General features: G+C 36.1%; 1 protein-coding gene across 1 annotated transcript in view; it reads left to right on the forward strand.

Annotated features, from left to right (window-relative positions):
- Window positions 1-406: 406 nt before the first annotated feature.
- The window catches only part of LOC121386037 (dynein beta chain, flagellar outer arm-like), a 152,912-nt gene continuing 128,159 nt past the window's right edge, over window positions 407-25,159 (forward strand). Inside the window, 17 exon segments of the mRNA XM_041516835.1 lie at window positions 407-523; window positions 2,937-3,051; window positions 3,409-3,578; window positions 5,334-5,527; window positions 7,470-7,595; window positions 9,468-9,689; window positions 10,996-11,144; window positions 12,057-12,168; window positions 13,870-13,991; window positions 15,857-16,051; window positions 17,492-17,723; window positions 18,705-18,824; window positions 19,349-19,516; window positions 20,308-20,411; window positions 22,140-22,218; window positions 23,422-23,712; window positions 24,874-24,977. Of these exon segments, the coding sequence (XP_041372769.1) occupies window positions 2,954-3,051; window positions 3,409-3,578; window positions 5,334-5,527; window positions 7,470-7,595; window positions 9,468-9,689; window positions 10,996-11,144; window positions 12,057-12,168; window positions 13,870-13,991; window positions 15,857-16,051; window positions 17,492-17,723; window positions 18,705-18,824; window positions 19,349-19,516; window positions 20,308-20,411; window positions 22,140-22,218; window positions 23,422-23,712; window positions 24,874-24,977 (2,486 nt within the window). The 5' untranslated portion in view covers window positions 407-523; window positions 2,937-2,953.

Consider the following 25,159-nt stretch of genomic DNA (forward strand, 5'->3'; position numbering starts at 1 on the left):
GGACTATCGTTGGTCTAGCATCGATCCCTGTCAGTGGGCCCTTTGGTCTAGCTGTTTCCAGTTCCAGCAAGTGCACCACGACTAGTATATCAAAGGCCGTGGTATGTGCTATCATATCTGTAAGTTGGTGCACATAAAAAATCCTTTGCTACTAATGGAAAAAGGTTGCGGATTTCTCTCTAAGACTATATATGTCAGAATTGTAAAATATTTGGCATTGAGTAACCAATGATTAATAAATCAATGTGTTCTAGTGGTGTCGTTAAACAAAACAAACTTTAACTTCTATTGTTTGAACACACTATTTCGCGTTCATCTGCACGGTGCGTAGCATAAGGAAACGTTCACTGACCGCAAAGCGTTAAGTGCTGCCTAACAGTGGAAGAAACTAAACAGAGGAAGAAGATAGCAACCAAAAACAATATGGACGACTTTCACAACGCGCACTTGCTGAAATAGAAAATAACAAATTAAAACAATTCTTATGGTTATTTTTTTATGCAACAAATGATACACTTATCAGGTAGAATATTTATTATTGTGTTTATTTCAATATTTGTACAGTACAACGCATGTGTCAGTTGTTAATTAAGTTGATTTAGTTTTTGTTTTGTACGACGTTGTGACAAGTTTTCGAAATAGACGATAACATTGAAAGTACTTAAATGTCTTCATAAAGTAACGCTAATAGTACACGTGCCATTCTTTAAATAAGTGAATTATATTTAAAATCAAAAAATTTAAAGGAAAAAATATGATCTGTACCCCCTAACTAATACCCCTCCCCCCCAAAAATAAAAATAAATAAGAACCAACAAAACAAAAAAACACCTCCATTAGCAGACCGATTAACAAACGAATGATACAGGGCATAACCATTTAAATGTTTTAATTTAATTTTCCACAGAGACCGATGGCATTCTTTACTATGGATAAATATTGCTATTTAATTTATATCTTGACCAAATTTGTTTTTACAAGTTGTGTTTAAAAATTCAAAAAACATTTTCTTCTAAAATTCTTAGGCCAACCCCCCCCCCCCCCCCCCCCCCCCCCCCCCCCAACTAGGCTTGTTTACATTTCCTGAGCAACCCTGGGTTTTTTTCCTGCTGACACTCAACTTTTTAGTCCTTTATTGGCCTGGGCCCATATTTTCGAAGCTATCTTAGCCTACGAAATCGTGAAATCATCGTAAGCTATGACGTCACTATGGCATGTGCTGTAGTGACGTCACAACCTACGACGGTTTTACGATTTCGTAGCGCTAAGATGGCTTCGAAAATAGGGCCCCTGGAGTGATTTTTAGGTTTTGTATCTGTCTGTCCATCTGCCATCTATACATGTAGTTTTTGGGACTTTGTTTTCGCAATGCTGAAATTTTGTGTAGTTTGTTGCAATTTTAAAGATGCTATCAACTAACAGACTTTTTATCGATTGTAATTACATATCAAATATATTTTTCTGCATGACATATTAATGGATGTATATTAAACATGTTTATAATCGTTCTAATATTTATACTAGGTTAAATTTCATTTTATTTCCTAAAATATATTTGTTCGTACGTGCAAAATTATTTGAAGACAAAATCCAATTTGGGCTTCTTACAAATATTAAGATGACCAGAAACACATGGAATATACAGACTCTAAACAAGAAAATATATTTAATATGGAAGTTTAATCATAGAAATATTTTATTAGTCGGAAACATGTTACAGTGTAGCAAACTCAGGAATGTCCCTTTAACTTTCTTGGTGATTTACCTATTTTTGACAGAGTTATGGCCCTTGACCTTAGGAGATACAGATACTTTTTCCCAGACTTTTCCCCCAAAGTGTCAAAATATTGAGCTAAAATTTTGTGTATAGCTTTATTATGTACTGTTACAGATTAAATTTGACTTTTATGACAATTTACCCATTTTTGATAGAGTTATGGCCCTTGAACTTAAAAGACACAAAAATTAATTATCAAAATTCTCTCTCCCCACGATCGCAAGATATTGAGCTGAAACTTTGTGTATAGCTTTATTATTTACAGATCAGGTTTTACTTTCATGGCGATTTACCCATTTTTCATAGAGTTATGGCCCTTGAACTTAGGAGATATATATATTTGTGGGCCCCGGGAGGGGATGCATGTATTGTTTTAGCAGTACTAACAGAATGCTTGTTTTTCTGTTTTAAAAAAGAAAAGAAGAAGAAAAACCCCCACCTACGAGAGTGATATGATGGCCCGATGCCTGAAGCCAGTGTTGTTTTACATTCAGGCCCACCAAGTTTGCAAGTACATGTATTTCCAGCTGACTGCCAGAGGACAAGAAACCCAACCTAACTAATTTCTTTTAATTTGACACTTTATTAAAATTATTTAATTATCTCACCATATATTTTTTTAATTAGCAGCAAGTAATCTTCTTTATCTTCTTTCCAACAGAGAGGACAGCACATACCACAGTAATGGGGCACCGGTTGGAATAGAATCATATTATAAATGACTAGATGTAAACCATGTTTTGTATGGGAAAGTTTAGATAGAGTGTGGTGACCTTACACTCGGCTTTCCACCCAAAATACGACCGCCGTGTAGATAGCCAGCCTTCATTAGCCGAGGCTATATATACATGGCTGTCGTGTATATAGCCACTTCTATGTTAAGTGACAAAGATGGTGGTATCTATTGTCATTATATTTATGGAATTCATCTTTTTAAGCAATATTTAGCATTATTTATAACAGTCAATTGGAACTGAGTGCAAAATGAACATTATGAAGTGCGACATCAGGGTAAGTACAAAGAAGGCTATCGGCAGTGCAGATTAAAAGAGGTGAAGTGATCAGAATGATTGGAAACTGTTAAAACAGCCATACATTTTTTACTATGGATAATGTTAGCTAACTGAAAACAAATGATTTCTTTCTCCATTTCTTTCAGAATAATAACCAGTAATCATGGGTGATTGTCTGAAGTGGTTGGAAGGAAGAATCATTTCTTCTTTAAAACCACGGAATGAAGATCTGAAAAATCTCATGGCAAATGATGAAAACAGGTAGAGATTTTGTGTGTGTTATAATGAGGACAAACCTAACTAGTGGAAGAGTTGGTCAACAAACCAATAGTTAACTATAGTTGACTTTGACCTATATGTAGATGTCATTATGTCACTATGTCATTAAAATAATGCAGTTTTTATAATGACATTTAGATGGATACTGAGAAGATATTTCTTGCTATAAATGTTTTTAGCATTCATCAGAGCTAGAAATTAATAAATATCTCCATTTGCCATAGAAAGCCTATAAAGTTACCTGTTCCTTTAGAAATTCTGTTCCCCTCCTATTATTGACTGGAGATAATGTTTAACTGTGTTTGATACCTACGTTTTAAATGTGCATTCATCTTTCAGAATGGCATTTTATGAGTTCATAGACAATGAGGATGTGAAGAAACTGTTTGTGTACGTGTGCCAACCACACGGCTACGTGGCATCTCTTGTCCCACCATTTGAACTTCGGACTAAATCCATCTTCTTTCTCAAGTGCAGTTCAGGGACTAAACTCACCAGAGACAACATGGGTAAGTCTGAGGGTTTTTACTCTTCAGTGGAGCAGTTGCCAGAGGGGGCTTAAATAATAGGATTCAACCTCCTCTATGTTTTGATTAAGTTAGCAGTATTATATTTAATATTTAATATCCACATAGTTCATCATATTCAGGGAAATATAACCAGTATGACCCGTGTGTGTCGTAATGATTTCTAAATAATATTTTGAATAATGTGAATAATAAAGAAATTATTACACTCGTGTGTGAATCGTACTTATTTTACAAAACTCATGTTTGGATTCATGTATTACCCTCGCTCTTGCTCGGGTAATACAATAATCCTGACACTTGTTTCTTAAAATCAGTACGAGACACAAACTTGTATAATACCATATTTGACCGGAAATAAGCCCAGGGGGCCAAGACAACTCATTGTGAGCTTAGCATGGGGTGGGCTTATTCCTAGACAAGGGGCCAGTTTTGTTGGATTTTTTTTTTTTTTTTTTTAAATAAATAATAATAATTAATGAACTAGGAAGAAAACAAAAAACGTTCAGTAGCACATCTATTAATTGGTGTTCCATTTGTTATTAATAAATAATAATTGTAAAAAATATTTTTTTTACTAGTATCTAATTATCAGAAACACACCTTCTGTGTTACAATTACTTACCAGTGCAGTTTATTTACATCCAAAATTTAATGCTGAGAAGACTTAAAACAACAGCAATTAACAACAAACTCAATAGCATATACACATGTTTCTGATACAGGCAGCCAGCTTACACTATTGTACAAAGAGTTGTCAATCTAGGTAATTATTCTTAGCCAATCAGAATAAGGTATTTGCCTAATTAGCATTGACTGTGACCCAGTGTGGTGGTAAAAATAGAGATTGGTTTTAGTTCAGACTTGAGCATGGGTACTTCAAAGAAATACTGAAGGCATGAAATTGAAAACAATGTTACACACTGTTACTGTTAGACTGCTAAATCTAAGTGGTGGTAAAATATTGTGTTACATTTGTGTTTAATTATCTGCAGGAGGCATGACCTTTTAAATGAACTTTGAGCAAACTTGCAGTTTCCTGTTATTTATAAGGTGACAAAGTTGGGAGTGGGCTTATTTATGAATGAGGGCCTAATTTCTTAAATGCTATCAAAACGGAGGGGGGCTTATTCAAAGACATGGGCTAATTTCCGGTCAAATACGGTAATCTCTATTTAGGGAACATATTTGCTAGATATGTTTTAGATGTCACTAAATAATTAAAAAAAGTTAAGGTCCATAGGAACTGTGCCCCTACCTTAAGGAAGAAAATTTATGGGTTTTTTTTGGTCATATTCTATATAAATAAAGAAAAAAATGTAACTTGTGCTCACCCCTACTGATGAGTATGCCACCTTCACTAGTTTATGCCCCCCCAATTCCTGATATTTAATCCTACAGACCTAAGTTAAATTAATAATAGTTGCTAAGCAATATCACTGATAAAATGTTTGAAAAGAAAATGTTCCATAGTAATAATGTTATTAATGTCTCCTTCTGCCTATCTGTTCATCTGTCTGTCCCACATTTAGTTTTCCAGACATTTGTTTCACAATGCCTCGAAATATTGAGGTGACATTTTGTGTATCAAGTACTGTTATCAATCAAGTTTGACTTTCGTGGCAATTTACACATTTGTAACAAGAGTTATGGCCCTTGAAATTTGTTGGGCCTGGTAAGGGACATGTATTGCTTTAGCAGTACTCTCAGAATACTTGTTAACATTATTCTGTACAGATCAAGAAGTGTTTTACATGGACAGCACCCACGTTCCACTGGAACACTTGGAGCTGCTGATTCGAGAGGTGTTTCTTCCCTTGCTGGGGACCAACCAGCCGAGTGTGATGGAGGCCGGTATCAACGGAGACAAGATCATGGACTTGTTACACCGACTCATGGCTGTGGTGGAGGTCACACAGGGACATGTCATGGTGGGTAGATTTTCAACAGGATTTGTTCTTTTTTGCTAAACCTGACCTCAAACAAGAAAAAGAAGGAACGGAAATGTTTTATTTAATGATGCACTCAACACATTTTATTTACGGTTATATGGCATCAGGCATATTGTTAAGGACCACACAGATATTGAGAAAGGAAACCCACTGTCGCCAATTCTTGGGATACTCTTTTTCAATTAGCAGCTAGGGATCTTTTATATGCACCATCCCACATACAGGGTAGTACATACTACAGCCTTTGATATACCATCGTGGTGCACTGGCTGGAATGACCTCAAACAATGACATATTGTTCTAGGGATAATGTCTGGTCCAAACATCCCAACAGCTTAGATTTGAATGGAGCAAATAAAAAAGACGTCCAAACCAAAACAGCAAAGGAGAAAGAAGGAAGCTTTAGTCGTATGAGTGGAACAGGAAGCAGAGGATTCATTGGAAGATTTTAGCCATCCCATTGGCTGTTGGGAAGTTTGGATTAGTCTACTATCCCTAGGAGAATAACCATCGTTTGAGGTCAGGTTAAGTATTGTTAAACGAGAAAATTATCCAAGTTTTCTTCAATTTCTTATTCTTCTGTGTTACAGTTGTTATTGATCATGGATTAGGCTTGGGATCCAGGGTCCATATTTTCAAAGCTATCTTGGTCTAACAATATCGTAAAACTGTCGTAAGGTATGACGTGTCATAGTGATGTCCTAACCTTTTGTAGTGCTAAGATAGCTTCGAAAATCTGTAACCATGAAGGGCGGGCGTAGGCCTGTGGAAAAATGCTCGCTCTAGGATTGATCCCTGTCGGTGGGAACTATTGGGCTATTTCTCTCTCTAGCCAGTGCACCATGACTGGTATATCAAAGGTCGTGGTATGTGCTATACTGTCTGATAGTGTGCATATAAAAGATCCCTTGCTGCATTAGAAAAAATGTAACGGGTTTCCTCTGATAACTACAAGTCAAAATTAACAAATGTTTGATATCCAATAGCCGATGATTAATTAATCAATGTGCTCTAGTGGTGTCGTTAAACAAAACAAACTGTAACCATGAATCTAATTCACAAAGCTTTCTTACACTATCTTAGACAACATCGTATCATTCTTACACATCTTTTTGCACTGCACTACAAGATTGAATGAATGTTTAACGACACCCCAGCACGAAAAATACATCGGCTATTGGGTGTCAAACTATGGTAATGCAAACAAATAAGGTGATGATCAACATCAATATAAAAATTCAAGATTTAAATAAAAACAGTGTAAAGAACTGTACAAAAATACAAATATCACAGATAGATACTGACTTTTACTCATAAATGTCAATTTGTGCTGTATTGGCCATTCTCAAAGAGAATGTTACACTCCTGCACCACGGTGAGGTTACAGCACGTGCAGGAGTGCACTACAAGATTGTAAAGTTGCAAGAATTTAGTGAAATGGGTTCCTGTTGTGTTAAATATTGCTGTGTGGATGACGTTTTCTGTGGTTCTCCTGAGTACTTGTCTCAGAAGAAGAAAATCATCTAAAAAGGATTAGTACTATTACCCTAATTTCTAAATCGTTAAATATTAAGCATATTTTTGAGTTTGTGGCTTAATATACTGGGGTGTCATAACACCAGTATTCTGTTCCATTTGAAGACTGAATGACTAAACGTCTATCCGCAATCAAGACCGTATCTCTGCACAATGCAGAGTCGAATGGACATTTAGCAAAATAGTGGTTGATTATGTCCAGTGCCTCGTCTATAGGAGGACAGCCACTTCCAGACCTGTTTACTAAAAAAAAAGTAGCACAGAACAGTGCTCATTGGAATAAATATAGCTGTGATGACATGCACTCATGAATAACTGTCAAAACACTGCTTATTAAATAGCCTGTACACACATTGTATTATTATTTTAAATGTTTTTTTCTCAGGGTCGAATCCTGTTGAATCTACCATCAATAGAAGTGCTGGCCGAGGCGGCGGCTTCCCCTCACAGACGAGCAGCCGTGCTCCATGTCCTGGAGACAACCATCATCAACTGGATCAAACAGATCAGGGTACATTTTTAACTTTATTATTGTTTTTAACATTTTCAGGGCTAGGGCTGGATCAGCAGAAAATTTCACCAAACTATCTATTAAACTTAAAAAATTGAAGAAATCCAGTTATTTTGTAACAAAATATCAATTAACACTGGAAATTATTTCGCCAAATGAAAATTAAATTCTCCAATAGTTTTTAAAATTCACAGTTGGCGAATTCATTTGGCAAGTGCCAGAGCTTCCCCTGATTTTATTATTATTATTTCATTTTTTACATTGTTTATCCAATTTACCCCTTTTCGTTCTCATCTTTGAATTTCATCTCATTTCATCCAAATCTGGCAGCTCCTCCAATATTTTAACTTCTTTTGCTGTCCATCTCCACACCCCAGTCCTTGTCATTCCAACTAAGACGTGCTTGTCTGTTGTGACTATCTGTGCCACACACTTGCTATTTTCCCATCAGCTTTTATTTACGGGATTAGTGTGATCACTTCAGAGTGTTCAGAGATTACTTCTGGCATTGTTAACCACCTACTATACTCCCCTATTACCAGTGATCAGGGTAAATAACATTGACAGCCCACAACCAGAAATGGTTACGTTCACTCTGCGAAAATAAGGGTAGTCTACTATTTTTTTGTTATTATTTAGTTTAAATTTGTTGACTGCACTACAGTGCTCTACAAAGCAAGTTCAAATTTACTCTTCCCTGGCCAGTAAAGTATAATATTTTAGTCGCCAGCCACTTATATTTAGTAGCCAGCTAATATATACTTGTAATTAAATCGATTCATCTGCCATTTTACAGCACATTACTAATGCTGCAATTGTTATTAGGACTGCATTTGAATGAACTCGTGAAGAGGTGATTCCTAATTGTTAAATAGTAATTACAAGTTACTGTTTGTATCCAGTTCCATTAAAACAGTGAATGACTATTAACTATCATTATCAAATTCCGTACCCAATAACTGTATTAAACGAATTTAAGCAAATTACTATTTTAATGACACTGCTAAAATATGCATTTAAATTGCAGTATTAAAAATTAAATAAAAGCATTGTGGTAATATCTAACAGACTTCAACATGTTACTAGTAGTAAATAATATTTATTTTCGTCACATACTGCCTTGTAAATCCATAAATACTTTTTTGTAAATAGTTGTGTCTTTAAAGCCGTCTAAAGTCGAGTCTTGAAAATAAAAACATGTTTTCATCCTCCACTGGTGAAGAAGAATTCTGATGTGATTAAAACGACATTCACGACTGGAGACGTTGTTATCGTGGAGGGACCCATTATCAGTATAACACATATACAAGTCGACATTTAAAATAACGTTTGAGTTTCAAACAGACAAATAGGGACATACAGTGGCTCAACAATGTCATTTTAATGCATTAAAAAAACCTGACTCTAAATGGGACAGGACTGATTTGATCCAAAACTGAACTGGGGCCGAATTATTTCCAAACGCTTGATATTCAAGTTAAGGGTGACAACATCATAACGAAATATTACCTCCCACTTAACGTCACCGTGTTTACTCTTGAATACTGGAAAATGTTATTCATAGTCCGATTAACATGTCTCAAACTTTTCAAACAAATTACCGATAGAAAACACGTTTTATAGAAGATAAATTGCTACTGGTCCATAGTGTTTTCCGATGTTCAGTTTTGTTTAAAAATTAAAGTAAAATTATTGGACAGTCGCCAACTGGTGAATGTGATTTTATTTTTTAGATGCCAGGGAATGTTCTTAGTCGCCATGGCGAGTATTTTATTCGCTTTGTAGAGCACTGCACTAGTTTACGAAATTAGACAAAAATTATATCACAAACCCAAAAATTAATTTCACAATATTTCCTTTTTTTTCTTGTAGATTGTCTTGAAACACGACCCCATAGCTGAGCTGGAGCGTCAGTTTGGACCGGAGCCGGGGCCCATGGACGAGATCGAGATGTGGGAGAGGTACCTGACCAACCTGCAGTCGGTGAATGAGCAGCTTGACTCCGACGTGGCCCAGGACATTCTGCACAACCTGGACAAGGCAAACAGCCAGTATGCTCACTCGTTCAGCCACGTCCGCAAAGACATCAACAAGGTGAATTGTTCACAGAAGTGAAGAGAATTATAGGGAATTTTAATACACCATTTTCCCTGATTACAGTTCTGTCAGGGCTCGACCTTAGCAGTAGCCTGGGGTTGGCTACCCATTTGTTGCTCGGGCTACCAGTAGTCCGTTGGGATACTAGATTTTTTTGGCACATCCAGTTATTTCGCAATAAACAAGACACTTAAACATCTAAAATCCCTACCTAAAACAACATGTTTAAATACAAGAAAATAATTTTGTCTTTTTCTCTCTTTTTTAAATTTATTAAAATTATGTGGCTACTAATTTTTATTGAGGGCTACCAGATTTTGAAACCTGGTAGCTCGGTGGACTACCACTGAAAAAAGTTACAGTCAAGGCCTGTCTGTTATAGAATATTCTGATGTAGTATCAACAGACGGGCAGGATTTAGCTCAGTTGGCAAGATGCTCACCTGAGCTACTTGGGTTATAGGATCATATCTCGTTGACAGACCCATTAGGTTTTTTTTCCATTTCAACCAGTGCCCCACAAATGACATATCAAAAGGTATGATCTATGCTGTCCTGTCTGTGGGAAAGTGCATAAAAAAGATCGTTTGCTTGATATCCAATGGCTGATGATTAATTAATCAGTTTGCTCTAGTCATTTTGTTAAACAAAACCAACTTTGGTATATATGCTATGAGAAAGCACATGTAAGCGATTCCTTGGAGTTTTCTATGTAATGGTAGAGAGTTCTAATCTAAACCGAGTCTCAAAATAACCATACACCAAATAGCCATTGTTTAAATGTTTTAAGGTGTCATAAAAAACCCCATCCCTTTCCTTGTAATATGATTTTGTATCAAGAATTTTCTGACAAAAGTTCTTTTATTGCATAGGGGCAGGATGTATCCTAGCAATGAAGCACTCACTTGATGCATGTTTGGTCTGGGATTGATCCCTGTCGTTAGGCCCATGGGCTATTTCGCGTCCAGCTAGTGCCCCACAACTGGTATATCAAAGGCCATGGTATGTGCTATCCTGTCTGTGGGATGGTACATATAAAAAGATCTCTTGCTACTAATGGAAAAATGTAGCAGGTTTCCTCTCTGAGACTACATATCAGAATTACCAAATGTTTGACATCCAATTAATACCTTAATGTGCTCTAGTGGTGTCGTTAAACAAAACAAACTTTTAACTTTAACTTTTAAATTTGACTTCTGTAGCGGATACAAGTTATCTGAGTTATCTGAGCACAATGTGTTGGCATGACAGTAATATTATATAAAAACATCTTCTAATGATAATTGTTTTAAATCTGACTCCAGGCTGTAGTGGAGACGAAGAAGATTCTGACTTTTCTGAGCACGATGCGAGAACCTCTGTCCCAGCTGCACACGGCCACAGAGCCCGGTGAGATCGTCAAACTCTTCAAAACTCTGATGACACTTCTGAAGCTGGTGTGGACTCATTCCACGTACGTTTCATATGTTCAATGTCGTCTTGTTATTGGTTGTAATATCTGGGTTTTCTCTGGTCATTGGTCCATCCATGCCAAAAACATTTCATAAAGGCTATTTTTAGAAAGTCCTTAGGAGACCTTGATCAATGGCTGCAAATAATATATACTCTTCAAAAAATGTAGGGGAACCTGAAATATTAATGTTAATATCAACTATTAGACCGAACATACATTTTGACCACAGACATCCTAGTAAAGAACGTTCAGGTCTGTTTATCAACACACCGAAACACATTCCTTAGTTTGCACATGCATCACGCAGTTGCCCCGTATACGTGCGTGGGGTGTCATTCTCAATTTTGACAATTTCCAGGAAGGTTGATTAATCACTGTGGAACATTATTTGTTAGTTGTTATTGTTTTGTTTTTAGTCATTTTGATTGTTTGAATTTGCGATTTACTGATAAAAAAACTTTAACTTTCAAATTTCACTTCTGACCCCAATCGTTCTTCAAGATATTTGGTGGTCATAAAACCTACTGTAATACTGAACTACTGGTTGTAATGTTTGCCCAATTAATTCACTATTATCATATAACCATTCACCACAGCTAATATACCTTACAGTTGTGGCAATTGTAAATTCTTATTAGAGTTCCCCTACTTTTTTGAAGAGTATATATTGAACAACAAAAGAAATATGAATATTATTTTAGTTTTGTTTAATTTATTTAAAATTATTCAGTTGAAAATCCCATTAATTTTTAAGTTTGTTGAAATTATCAAATTGAATGTCTTTTTGAATGTTTTAGGCTCATTTTAACAGTCTTTTTTCCCGAATTAAATTTATGATGAAAAAATATAATAAAACAAATGTTTGCATTTCTTTTATTGTTGAGTAATATTTAAAATACATGTGTGTTGTAGGTACTACCATCATATTGGCAAGTTTAAGAATCTGTTGCGACTGTTGTCCAATGAAGTTGTCCACCGTGCTATTGCTATTGTCGGAGAAGACGTTTTGCGTGAACCTCTCGAGGTAGGCATGGTCATTGAAAACAGATGTTACATATTTTAGTTAAAACCCTGACAATACTAGGTTTGAGATCTAGGACAATAAAATGTTTTTTTAAAAAGAAGAAAGTTTGCTAAGTTCTACGTTCATAATATGTCTGTACTAGCTGTGGTGGGTACATTGCTAGGCTCTGTGAAATAAGAGGGTGGGACATAACCCAGTGGGAAAGCCTGATGCACGGTCGGTCTGGGTTCAATCCCCGTTGGTGGGCCCATTGGGCTATTTCTGGCTCCAGCCAGTGCACCACGACTGGTATATCAAAGGGCATGATATGTGTTATCCTGACTGTGGGTCCTTAACCATATGTCTGATGCCATATAACCATAAATAAAATGTGTTGACTGCGTCATTAAATAAAAACATTTCCTTCCTGTGGAATTATCTATGTGTATCAATGTTGGTGTTATGTGCTATCTTGTCTTACCAAAAAGCACACAAAAACTCCCTTTCTGCTAACCATCAAGGTTAGTGTTTGTAGCAGCAGTTACTAATATTTGTCCTGGATAGACATCCCAGACAGCCGTGGCACGTTCAGGAGGACAAGCTAAAATAGCAGGTGCTCACTAAACTGGTTTTTGTGCCTAACGTTAGATGAATGTGATATGATAGAAGACAATGATACCAATCAAATCATTCATGAACACTCAGATTCCTAAACGCAACACTGATTTACATGCAAAGGACAGCATGCCTAAACCTTCATTAGATATAATAACAAAAATATGTTACATTATTATGTGTTGTGCTTGCTCATTCAGCCCCCATCTCTGATAGGATGTTTTCTACCAAACTACATGTAACCCACAAAGGTAACTTGCAAATGTCACTGATTTCTTTGATTTAAACCTGGGAGTGGGATATAGCCCAGTGGTCAAGTGCTTGCTCATTCAGCCCCCATCTCTGATAGGATGTTTTCTACCAAACTACATGTAACCCACAAAGGTAACTTGCAAATGTCACTGATTTCTTTGATTTAAACCTGGGAGTGAGATATAGCCCAGTGGTCAAGTGCTTGCTCATTCAGCCCCCATCTCTGATAGGATGTTTTCTACCAAACTACATGTAACCCACAAAGGTAACTTGCAAATGTCACTGATTTCTTTGATTTAAACCTGGGAGTGGGATATAGTCCAGTGGTCAAGTGCTTGCTCATTCAGCACCCATCTCTGATAGGATGTTTTCTACCAATCTACATGTAACCCACAAAGGTAACTTGCAAATGTCACTGATTTCTTTGATTTAAACCTGGGAGTGAGATATAGCCCAGTGGTCAAGTGCTTGCTCATTCAGCCCCCATCTCTGATAGGATGTTTTCTACCAATCTACATGTAACCCACAAAGGTAACTTGCAAATGTCACTGATTTCTTTGATTTAAACCTGGGAGTGAGATATAGCCCAGTGGTCAAGTGCTTGCATGATGTACAGTCAGTCTAGGATCGATCCCTGTAAGTGGGCCCACTGGGCTATTTCTCATTCCAGCCAGTAGATCACGACTGGTATATCAAAGGCCATGGTGTGTGTCTGGGATGGTGCATATAAATTCCCAGATGTTTAAAATCTAATAGCTGATGATTAATAAATCAATGTGCTCTAGTGTTGTTGTTGGTAAACAAAACAAACTTTAACTTTGATTTAAATATTGATTGTTTTGTTTACTCTGTTAGTCGTACACCAAGTTGAAAGAGGCTCTCCGAGTGTGTGCGGCATTCCGCGGAACGTATCTCGACTTCAAGGATAAAGCAGATGAGCAGAACGATAGAAACATCACAGAGAACGCAGAAAGACTGTAAGAAAGATTTTTGTTATATAATGTATTTATAGGGTGTATAGTACTAAATCAAATCCCATAGACGACAATAGTAACATATGTGGCTAAAACTCCTACCTGCAACGTATCAACCGACATAAACGTCACAGATATAAATACTACCACCCCTCACACTTAAAGTGAATCAGAAAAAATTGGGGGTCAAGCTGCTCGTTTCTGAGATAACGGGTAGCGTCTATGACTACCCTAGTTCCACACAAAATTTGAGTACTTTTTTTCACAGGTACCCCACACATGTTTCAAGCACAAGGCAACTTGACACATTGGTACTAGATGAAATAAAATTGCATTTTTTTTTTACCCAGATAAAACTATTATTTTTTACAACCAACACACTCACATTTATAACCAATCACAGGACTTGTGGTGTTCACTTCTCTATCAAAAGTTGGGTGCACCTCGAACTTTGACCCAGCCGGAAGTTATTTGGTTTAGTACTACCTATAGAGCACAGTTTCCAGGCTAGCTCTGGGTCAGCAGAACATTTCGCCAAATTATCAATCCTACTTCAAAAACTGCAGAAACCCATTTATTTTCCAACAAAACATCATTTATTTTATGAAATTATTTCGCCAAATTAAAATAAAATTCGCCAGTTGTTTTTGAAATTTGCAATTGGCGAATTTGACGAGTGCCAGAGCTAGCCCTGTGGTTTGTATGGGTCATTGAATTCCTGGAAAGTCATGGGATAGATAAATATTATATACCGTCATATAAAGTATAAAAAATATATAAAGTCATGGGATTTTCGTCAAGGGTCATGGAAAGTGATGGAATCGACAGATGTCATTTTCCAGGCATAGAAAGTCGTGGAATTTTTAGTTGTGTCATGGAAAGTGATGGAATCGACAGATGTCATTTTCCAGGCATAGAAAGTCGTGGAATTTTTAGTTGTGTCATGGAAAGTGATGGAATCGACAGATGTCATTTTCCAGGCATAGAAAGTCGTGGAATTTTTAGTTGTGTCATGGAAAGTGATGGAATCGACAGATGTCATGTTTTCCAGGCATAGAAAGTCGTGGAATTTTTAGTTGTGTCATGGAAAGTGATGGAATCGACAGATGTCATTTTCCAGGCATAGAAAGTCGTGGAATTTTTAGTTGTGTCATGGAAAGTGATGGAATCGACAGATGTCATTTTCCAGGCATAGAAAGTCGTGGAATTTTTAGTTGTGTCATGGAAAGTGATGGAATCGACAGATGTCATTTTCCAGGCATAGAAAGTCGTGGAATTTTTAGTTGTGTCATGGAAAGTGATGGAATCGACAGATGTCATTTTCCAGGCATAGAAAGTCGTGGAATTTTTAGTTGTGTCATGGAAAGTGATAAAAAATTAACATTGGTTCATGGTTGAGTTTTTTTACTGTTTAAAACAACACAAGAAGAAAGTGGAAAAACATGGTAATATTGTTAGATATGTTGATCATTATAGAAAAATCCTTGAAAAATTAAAAAAAGCCATATCTATTAAATTATGTTAATTAAATTTTCTAAAACATTATTTGATTGTCTTATGCCTTTCTTTTTCTTCCTTATGATGATAAATATTCCATAATTGTCTGCATTAAAACAAAATTATGGCATCAAATTTGTAATGATAAAGTGTATAACAGAAGAAAGTTGTAATTATAAAATATTTAATAATCTATAACTCCTTGTTTATATTTCCATGGTCCCGTTTTATGAAGCGATCTTAGTGCTAAGATCACCTTAAGTGCATTACAACCGTAGGTGATCATAGCGCTAAGATTGTTTTCGTAAAACGCGGCCCAGTACTATATCAGTCTTTAAACAACTAGTTGATACGTTACATATTTATTATAGGGCTGCGAAACCACAAGGCTTTCTGTTTGCCACCAAGTTGTATGGACCCCTTGCGTACACACCTCGCTATGGTTTGAAGAACATGGATGGAGATTCGAGCAGCACGTCACTAGACGAGGAAGATCTCTGGACAAACAGCCCCTGGCCACCAAGAAACGCTCCGTGCTTTTCTTTGCTCAACAGTTTTATGGAGAGGTGAGTTGAGAATGTCCTATTATCATTGTCGACTGTCAGTCCTTTCTGGTAACATATAGCTCCATATTTTTGTCTGCTCAATATTTTTGTGGAGAGGTGAGTTATACAAGATATATATTTGACACGGAAACATGGCATACAGTCAAGATAAATAGACATTATTAAATGCACAGACAAACCTGTAGCAATAAAGCTCTTGACATGTCTAATTGATTTTGCTAATTTGTGTTGCTGTACATTAATCCAAGAATGTATTATCCGTTATTAAACAATATGCTGGCATTTAAAAAAAAATTCCCTTCGTTCAGTTTCTTATTTTGTCCACATTTAAGACTTACACGCACCTAAAACATGCTATATTTACCTTTCATAAATTCACTAGGGCTCAAACGTAAGAATTTGTTATGTATTGCATTTTTAAAATGTTTTTGTCTTGGGCAAAATGCTCACCTGTGAAGTGGACTAAAGCACTTTTAAACCAGAAACTTTTGCAACAAATAATCGTAACTTATAAAGCAAAAAATATTTTTATTCATTGGCAAAAAGTTTTTATTGGTAAAGCTGTTGACCACGACAACTCATATTGCAACTAAGCCAATTACTATTAGTGCTGTCGTTAAGTTGGAGCCCAGAATTTGCTATATATATATATATATATATATATAGAGAGAGAGAGAGAGAGAGAGAGAGAGAGAGAGAGAGAGAGAGAGAGAGAGAGAGAGAGAGAGAGAGAGAGAGAGAGAGAGAGAGAGAGAGAGAGAGAGAGAGGGGGGGGGGGGAGGTTATTACCAGTCATTTTCGGTATCGTCAATATCATATATTACGAATAAAAATTGTATTATGCGAGCCCCTGGCGAGCATAATACATTATTTTTATTCCTAATATATGATATTGACTATACCGAAATACACGAGGGTAATAATCTCTTTATCATATAACCTCAAGCTTAATACAACATGTTTTTGTAAACTGTACACGCAACTTTAATTCCAGTCCACCATTACTAGATATTCAAATGACGTAAGAATATGTGGCGCGGTATATTTTTGAATGGAAATGATGTCAAACTCGAATGATGTCATTTTGGATGTCCTTACATCAAAATAAAGTTATGCATAACATTTTTTGTTTTCTGAACGCTGGACAGCTTTCAGTGTCAAATTGCCATTGAAATGTTTTTATTTGATGACTATGAATGCATACGTCAATCATGGAGTGTCACCCAAGTACGTTTGCTTAAATGTCAATAAACCTAGTGCCGAGACCTCGACTAATTTACATCTAATTTGCAAAGTTATCAAATTCTTAAAGTATGTGATCTGAAAAATATCACGTACTTTGATTGCACTGAAAATGTAAGATATTATATGATAAATATATATATATATATATATATATATATATATATATATTAATTAATTATTTTTATTCACTGTCAGGTGTAACGATGTGTTGGAACTTGTTGAGACAACTCGTCACTTCCGTTTGCTGGCCGGAGCAGCCGAGATTGGCGGTGCAGGCAGCTTGAGTCTGGATGCCATGGTCAAGGAGATCCACCACAAATACACACTGGCCATGAACGAGTTCTTCTCTGTGGTCGACAACGTGCTCAACATCGATGGGTCACAGATCTTCGAAAAAGCTTTCTTCAAGTTCAGGACAGTGGTGAAGGTAGGGATAAGGGGCTGGGGGTTAGGGATAAGGGTCTGGGTGTTAGGGATAAAGGGTTGGGGGTGGTCATGAAGAGGGGGGCATTTTACACCTACAGTCCTTCTGACCAGGGACCATCGTTTCCTTAATGTGGTTTGTACAACAACATATATCTTTCTGAGTTGATTGTACACAAAATAGTGTGTTTTTTGTTATTTTCAAAACACTTTTACTTTTCTTCTTACGGCGCAAATTAAACTGAAATTGTTTACAAAAAACAATGTCCATGGATGATGGGAAGGACTATAAATGCCACATTTAACACACACCAGATTGGTTTATACAATATTTATGCCTGCAAGTAAAATACAATGATTTGGGATTGGCCAATACACACATGCTTATATTAAGGCTTCTCCTTTCTCCTTCCATTTAACAGATTAGCAACTGGTTTTAGTTATTTGATCAGGTGCAATCTGTCAGAGACTAGATAATGATAACAGGCTGGTGAGATACAGTTCCATGGCAGGTGGGGTTTAAAGTGAGATAGCCCAAGTGAGTACGAGGATATAATAATGTTTGAGAAGAAAGGTTCCAGATCGGGAACAGATCCAGAGGAACGGTTCTAGGTGTATACACACCCCTTCTTCCAAACTTCTGAACTAGGGCACTATGGTATGACATACTGATTGGTGGAATTATTACATTTAATTTATGGTGCATATGTAAGTGCATTTTTTGTTTGCAGAGTGATCTGTAAAAAGTTGCATTTGCCAGAAGCATTTATAATTTAATAAAAATACTCATTTTAGTGTGTGTACCTCTACAAATGCAATAACATCATGATACATTATTTTCATCATTTACAGTAAATTATGACATACAGATTTCTAAATCTGTGACACCCAGTGGCCGATATGTATTTTTGTGCTGGGGTGTCGTTAAACAAACATTCATTCATTCATTCACAAATTCTAAATGATTTCTTTCTTTGTTCACCAGGCCCTGGAAAAGAGACTGGCAGGAATCCTACGACAGGCGTACAGCTGGTGTCCCACAGTGGAGGCACAGCTGAGACTGCTGGAGGTCTTCGAGGGAATCAGCAGTCGAGAACTCGTTCAGGTTTCTAGACACATTCAATACCAAGTTCATAATTTGGGGCATTTTTATGAAATGTTTCAAAATTAACATCTGTGTTTGAAAAGTAACAGTATCAGTTTTATGCAACAATTTCTGGATGTTATAAAAGGTTCTTCTTAATTAATGATATTAAAAAAAAAAGGAAGAAGAAAAATAATTAAGGCATTTCTGTGTTATAGGTAGCAGTGGAGATGGGTATGACTGGGAACATTCTGTGGCATTGCTCCTCCACCAACCCCACACATTGTGTTCAATAGTTTTGCTGTGGCCCTGTATGTACAACACAATTTAAATGCCTTTTTTGGTCTCACAACATATTTCCTTTTCCAGTACAGTAGTATTTATATTTATTTTTATTTTGTATTAAATTTTATTACTAAATAATAATAACAATTAACATCCACCAATGTTCAGAAAGATATATGTGTAATCTAATATGTACCTAAATGGATATTTTTGCTATTATCAAATCAAACACAAATTATTGTTAATTACTAATATTTCAGTTACATCTGAAGGACAAAGATGCACAGCTGGTTCAAGCATTCACCGAGGAGCTGTCCCAAGTGAGGGAGATGTTTCAGGAGAATAGAATCAGTCCCCCTCCTCACTACAACATGCCCCCCGTTGTCAGCAAACTCATCTGGGTGCATGCCCTCAAGGAGAGAATTCGGGTAAATATACTTTTAAAATGGTTCCTATCCTTTACTTGACCACGCAATTACAAATTATGAGGTACCTATTTTATTTAACCTTTCTGGTTGGTTTTTCATTCTTTCTTGTCTCTGAATTTGTTCCACTTTCTCCCCTTTCCACAAGAAAAAGATGGATAGATCTACATGACAATTGTAGTTTGGCAGTATAAGACAATAAATATCAATGAATTTGTAACTTGGAAGTCAAACATGGGCCTAGGAGAATTGAAAATGTGCATAAACGATTATGTCTTATGCAAACACAAATTCACGTAACATTTCAGTTTTGCATAACTGTTTTTTTTTTGTGTGTAAATGGTGTCATAAATTTAATGCGCAAAGAATAATGCATTGCAAGTCAAACACAGGTCTCGGAAAATTGAAAATAGCATAAACAATGATCTCTTGTGCAAACAAATTCAAGTAACCCATTTCATTTTTGCATAACCGGTCTTGACTGTACAAATAATGTCCTAAATTTAATGCACAAAGAAAAATGCATTAGTCAAAAGGCTAGATTTTGGTGTGCGACATGCAGAAATGAAATGATCATTCTCGAAAGTTTCTGAGTTCTGAGCTTGAGCTTGAGCTTAAACTTTTTTAACATGCCCCTATACCACTAAGGTTTTAGGCATGTCCATCCCGGGTCCGGTCTCTGGCAAGGCCAGTGGCCCTATCTGGGAGAGAAATTAGTTGAATGGGACAATTTACTCAAAAAGGGAAAGCCATAGGTCTGAATCATGATCTGAATGTTGTTGTGTTTAATTCAGATTCCGATGGAGAAGCTGAAACACGTGAGTCCTCATTCCATGGATGGCGAGTCAGGCTGGCAGATGAGGGTCGCGTACAACGATGTTTCAAAGGAGTTAGACCAGTATGTGTTACTCTGTTGAATGTTCTGATATTGCTTTAAGATGGCGTGTGTTGAAACAACTCACATACTTGGATATTTTAATAATTTTAATAAATTATAGCATGTATTACTGTATTTTCCCATGTATTATGCGTACCAGTATATAATACGCACCCCCCACTTTGATTGTTTATTCCAAGAAAAAACAACATGAACCACAATATAATTTTAAACCACAAAATTGACGGTGAATGCAAAATGTACCGTTTTCCCCCTGTCACCAAAATTAATGAATAGCGAAAGCAGCAGTATATTCAAGAAACAAAACTAACATGAATGGGCAAGATTTCTAAATTTATAGTAGTGTCGCATATTTCTGGTTTGACGGAAATGGCCGAATTAAATGTTATGGAAATAAAAAATATTTACTGTCTAGTTTTGTCATTTTTGTGCACTTTTTGTCACGGTATGAAAAGCGATATTTTAGAGGGTTTTGGCATGAATACTGTCAATAACCTGTTAAGTACCATAAACTACTGATCTACGATTATTTGTGGGTAATCGCTGGACATTTTTAAAAGATAGTTTTTTCTATTATGTATAGTGCGCACCCCCATTTTTAACCTGTATTTTCTGAAAAAAAAGTGCACATAATAAATTTGTAAAAAACGGTAAAACAACTCTCATACTTGGTTAATTTAATAATTTAAATAAATTATGGCACGTATTAAAACAACTCTCACAGTTATGTGGTTAATTTAATAATTTAAATAAATTATAGCATGTATTAAAACAACTCTCATAATTATGTGTTTAAGTTAATAATTTAAATAAATTATGGCATGTATTAAAACAACTCACAATTATGTGGTTAATTTAATAATTTAAATAAATTATAGCATGTATTGAAACAACTCTCATAATTATGTGGTTAATTTAATAATTTTAATAAATTATAGCATGTATTAAAACAAGTCATATATGTGGTTAATTTAATAATTTTAATAAATTATAGCATGTATTAAAACAACTCACAATTTTAATACATTATGTATTTAGAAGAATTTTATAATATATTTCTGCTATAAGTAAAATTCAAGAAAAGAAAGTCATGTTAATCATTGGAATACACAACTGAGTTTACAGTGGTTTACATCAATATTTAATTTAATATAAATTAACCTTTTAAAACAGAAGGGTTATGCTTAATTTTGTATGTCTGTCTCAGTGTGTAATTAAATATGTTTATAGATTTATTTCTGTGCAAATGTTAATGTAATACAAGCCTATAAACACTTTTTTTTTTAATTAGTTCAAGGAGTGGATGTAGCCCAGTGGTAAAGCACTCGCTTGATGCGAGGTCGGTTTGGTATCAATCCCCGTCGGTGAATCCACTGGGCTATTTCTCATTTCAGCCAGTGCACCATGACTGGTATATCAAAGGCCGTGGTATATGTTATCCTGTCTGTAGGATGGTGCTATCCTGTCTGTAGGATGGTGCATATAAAAGACCCCTTGCTACTAATGGAAAAATGTAGCGGGTTTCCTCTCTATGACTATATGTCAAAATTACCAAATATCTGACATCCAGTAGCTGATGATTAATAAATCAATGTGCTCTAGTGGTGTTGTTAAACAAAACAAACTTTAACTTTAATTAGTTATGTGGAATATTTGCCTGCCATATATTAAATTGCTTTTAGATTATTTTAAACCTTATTTAGTCTGAAATGTTGTTATTGTCTCCAGATTTCAGAAGAAACTGATTACGAACTGGCAGACTAACATCACGTCGGAGTTGACACTCAGATTGAAGACTCCACTGCTGGTATGTATTGGTTCAATCCTTCTTCCATTCAGTCGTTTTAATGGGATCATCCCACCCCAGAGCCCAACCAGTTACTTTTTGTTAAAATTGATCATTGGAACATCATTACTTTGACTGAATTTTATATAATAAAGTAATTTATCCTACAATTTACTCATAAATATCCATGTCATAAACCCATTTGATTTTTACCATTATTAACCCGATTAATATATATATATATATATTTTCAAGCTAACAAGACCTGTATACCTGAATGTCATGTTTTGATAGAATATAGTTAAAGTGCATGACGTCATTCTACATTTGTACTAATTGCAATGATGACATAATATGTCATATTATATTATGATGTCAAGCTCTTTATGACTTTAGAACTGTGATTGTTTGAATATGATATTTTATATGTGAGATAGGATAAAGGAATTCACTGTTCATGTTTTAAATATGTAAAATATCAACCTCGTCTAGAATCAGCATTTGTATTGACATAGCCTTGACAAATACGGATTAACATAGACTCAGTTGATATTTTCCATATTAAAACATACTCATGATGAATCCTCTATTTTTACTTATTGTAGTAAAAAGTGCTCGCCTGTTGTGCAGTCAATCTAGCATTGATCCCTGTCAGTGAGCATATTGGGTTATTTCTCATTCCAGCCAGTGCACCACAACTGGTATATCAAAGTCTCTGGTATGTGCTATCCTGTCTGGGATGGTGCATATAAAAGATCCTTTGCTACTGATGGAACAAAATAGCTGGTTTCCTCTCTAAGCTGTATGTCAGAATTACAAAATGTTTGACATCCAATTAATAACTCAATATGCTCTAGTGGTGTCTTTAAACAAAACAAACTTTAACTTTTAAATTTGACTGTAACGGAGACGAAGAAGATTCTGAGTTTTCTTAGCACGATGTGAGAACTGCTGTCCCAGCTGCACATGGCCATGAAGCCCAATGAGATCGTCAAGCTCTTCAAAACTATCAAATATCAAAGGCCGTGGTATGTGCTATCCTGTCTGTGGAATGGTGCATATAAAAGATCCCTTGCTACTAATGGAAAAATGTAGCGAGTTTCCTCTGAGACTATATATCAAAATTACCAAATATCTGACATCCAATAGCTGATGATAAATAAATCAATTTGATCTAGAGATGTCATTAAACAAAACAAAAGGTTTTTTTTTAATGTATTCTAGATAGCTGAGGAGTATGATGAAGATGAGGATGTGAGACCTCAGGTCGTACACGTCAACCTTGACCCCCAACTCCTGCTGCTCCTGCGTGAAATCCGCTACCTCAGTCAGGAGCCATTCAACATCAAGCTGCCTGAGGCGGCCAAGGAGCTGATCCGAAACACGAACTCGTTTGAGTTAAGCGTCACGGCAACGCGCCTCGAGACCATCGTGTCCAAGTACAACACCATCATGAGAACGATATCTCACTTCGAGAAACCGCTCTTCGAACGGAAACTAGACAAGATCGATACAGTAAGTAGTGCCTTAATTTTCTCATGGAGCGTTTTTAGTTTGATGGATGTATCTTAATGTCTCTATTATTTCTCTGTTATATCAAATGGTTTAAATTATAATTCTTCAAATGTGGAATACAGCCGTAGCGCCTTAATTTTCCCATGGAGCATTTCAGTGTGATGGATATGTCTTAATGTCTCTATTATTTCTCTGTTATATCAAATGGTTTTAAATTATAATTCTTCAAATGTGTAATACAGCCCTGAATTCGAGGTGTGTGTGTATGTGGAAAATGAAATTAAAGAAAAATACATGTCATGTATTTTCTCAAGGAGCATTTTAGTTGTGTCTTAATCACTCTATTATTTCTCTGTTATATCAGATGTTTTTATGCTATAAATCCACATATGTGGAATATTGCAGTGTGATACCATAAAACATACACAGTGCAGTCTCAAGTAGGTGTGTAAGAAAACAAATTTCTATTTTTATAGATGATATTTTCACTGTATTAACTTACCACATTGTTGCTTTTTCTATTATTAAAACAGATTTTAAAGATTTTAGATAATATTTTCACTGTTTACTTTATATTTTACAGAATATATTTTCACACATTTTCTATCCAATAGCTTATATGTATTTTTGTGTTAGGGTGTTGTTAAACAAACATGTATTCATCCATCCGTCCGTCTGTCCGTGGGTCCGTCCGTCCATCCATCCATCCATTTTTTCTTTGAGCTGTTTGAGCAGGGTCTACAACAGTACACGTGGAAGATGAAGGAATCTGCTGACTTCATAGAAACAGCGATGTCGCTCGTGTGCATCGACATGTATCAGAATCTGTTAATTCATTCATCCATCCATCCATCCATTTTTTCTTTCAGCTGTTTGAGCAGGGTCTACAACAGTACACGTGGAAGATGAAGGAGTCTGCTGACTTCATAGAGACAGCGATGTCGCTCATGTGCATCAACGTGTATCAGAATCTGTTAATTCATTCATTCATCCATCCATCTGTCTGTTCTCTCTTTCAGCTGTTTGAGCAGGGTCTACAGCAGTACACATGGAAGATGGAGTCAGCCGACTTCATAGAGACAGCGATGTCGCTCGTGTGCATCGACATGTACCAGAACCTGTTAATTCATTCATCCTCCATCCATCCGTTCTCTCTTTCAGCTGTTTGAGCAGGGTCTACAGCAGTACACTTGGAAGATGAAGGAGTCTGCTGACTTCATAGAGACAGCGATGTCGCTCGTGTGTACTGACGTGTACCAAACCCTGTTATTTTATTCATCCGTCCATCCATCTGTCCATCCATTCTCTCTTTCAGCTGTTTGAGCAGGGTCTACAGCAGTACACACATGGAAGAGGAACTGCTAGACATGCAGAGGTGTTTGAGCTTCATCAGAGACACTTGCGATGTTTCGGTCGCAGGGTTGAATATCGACGTGTCCCCAGAACC

Source organism: Gigantopelta aegis, chromosome 12 (assembly GCF_016097555.1).
Source record: "Gigantopelta aegis isolate Gae_Host chromosome 12, Gae_host_genome, whole genome shotgun sequence".
Lineage (NCBI taxonomy): Eukaryota > Metazoa > Mollusca > Gastropoda > Neomphalida > Peltospiridae > Gigantopelta > Gigantopelta aegis.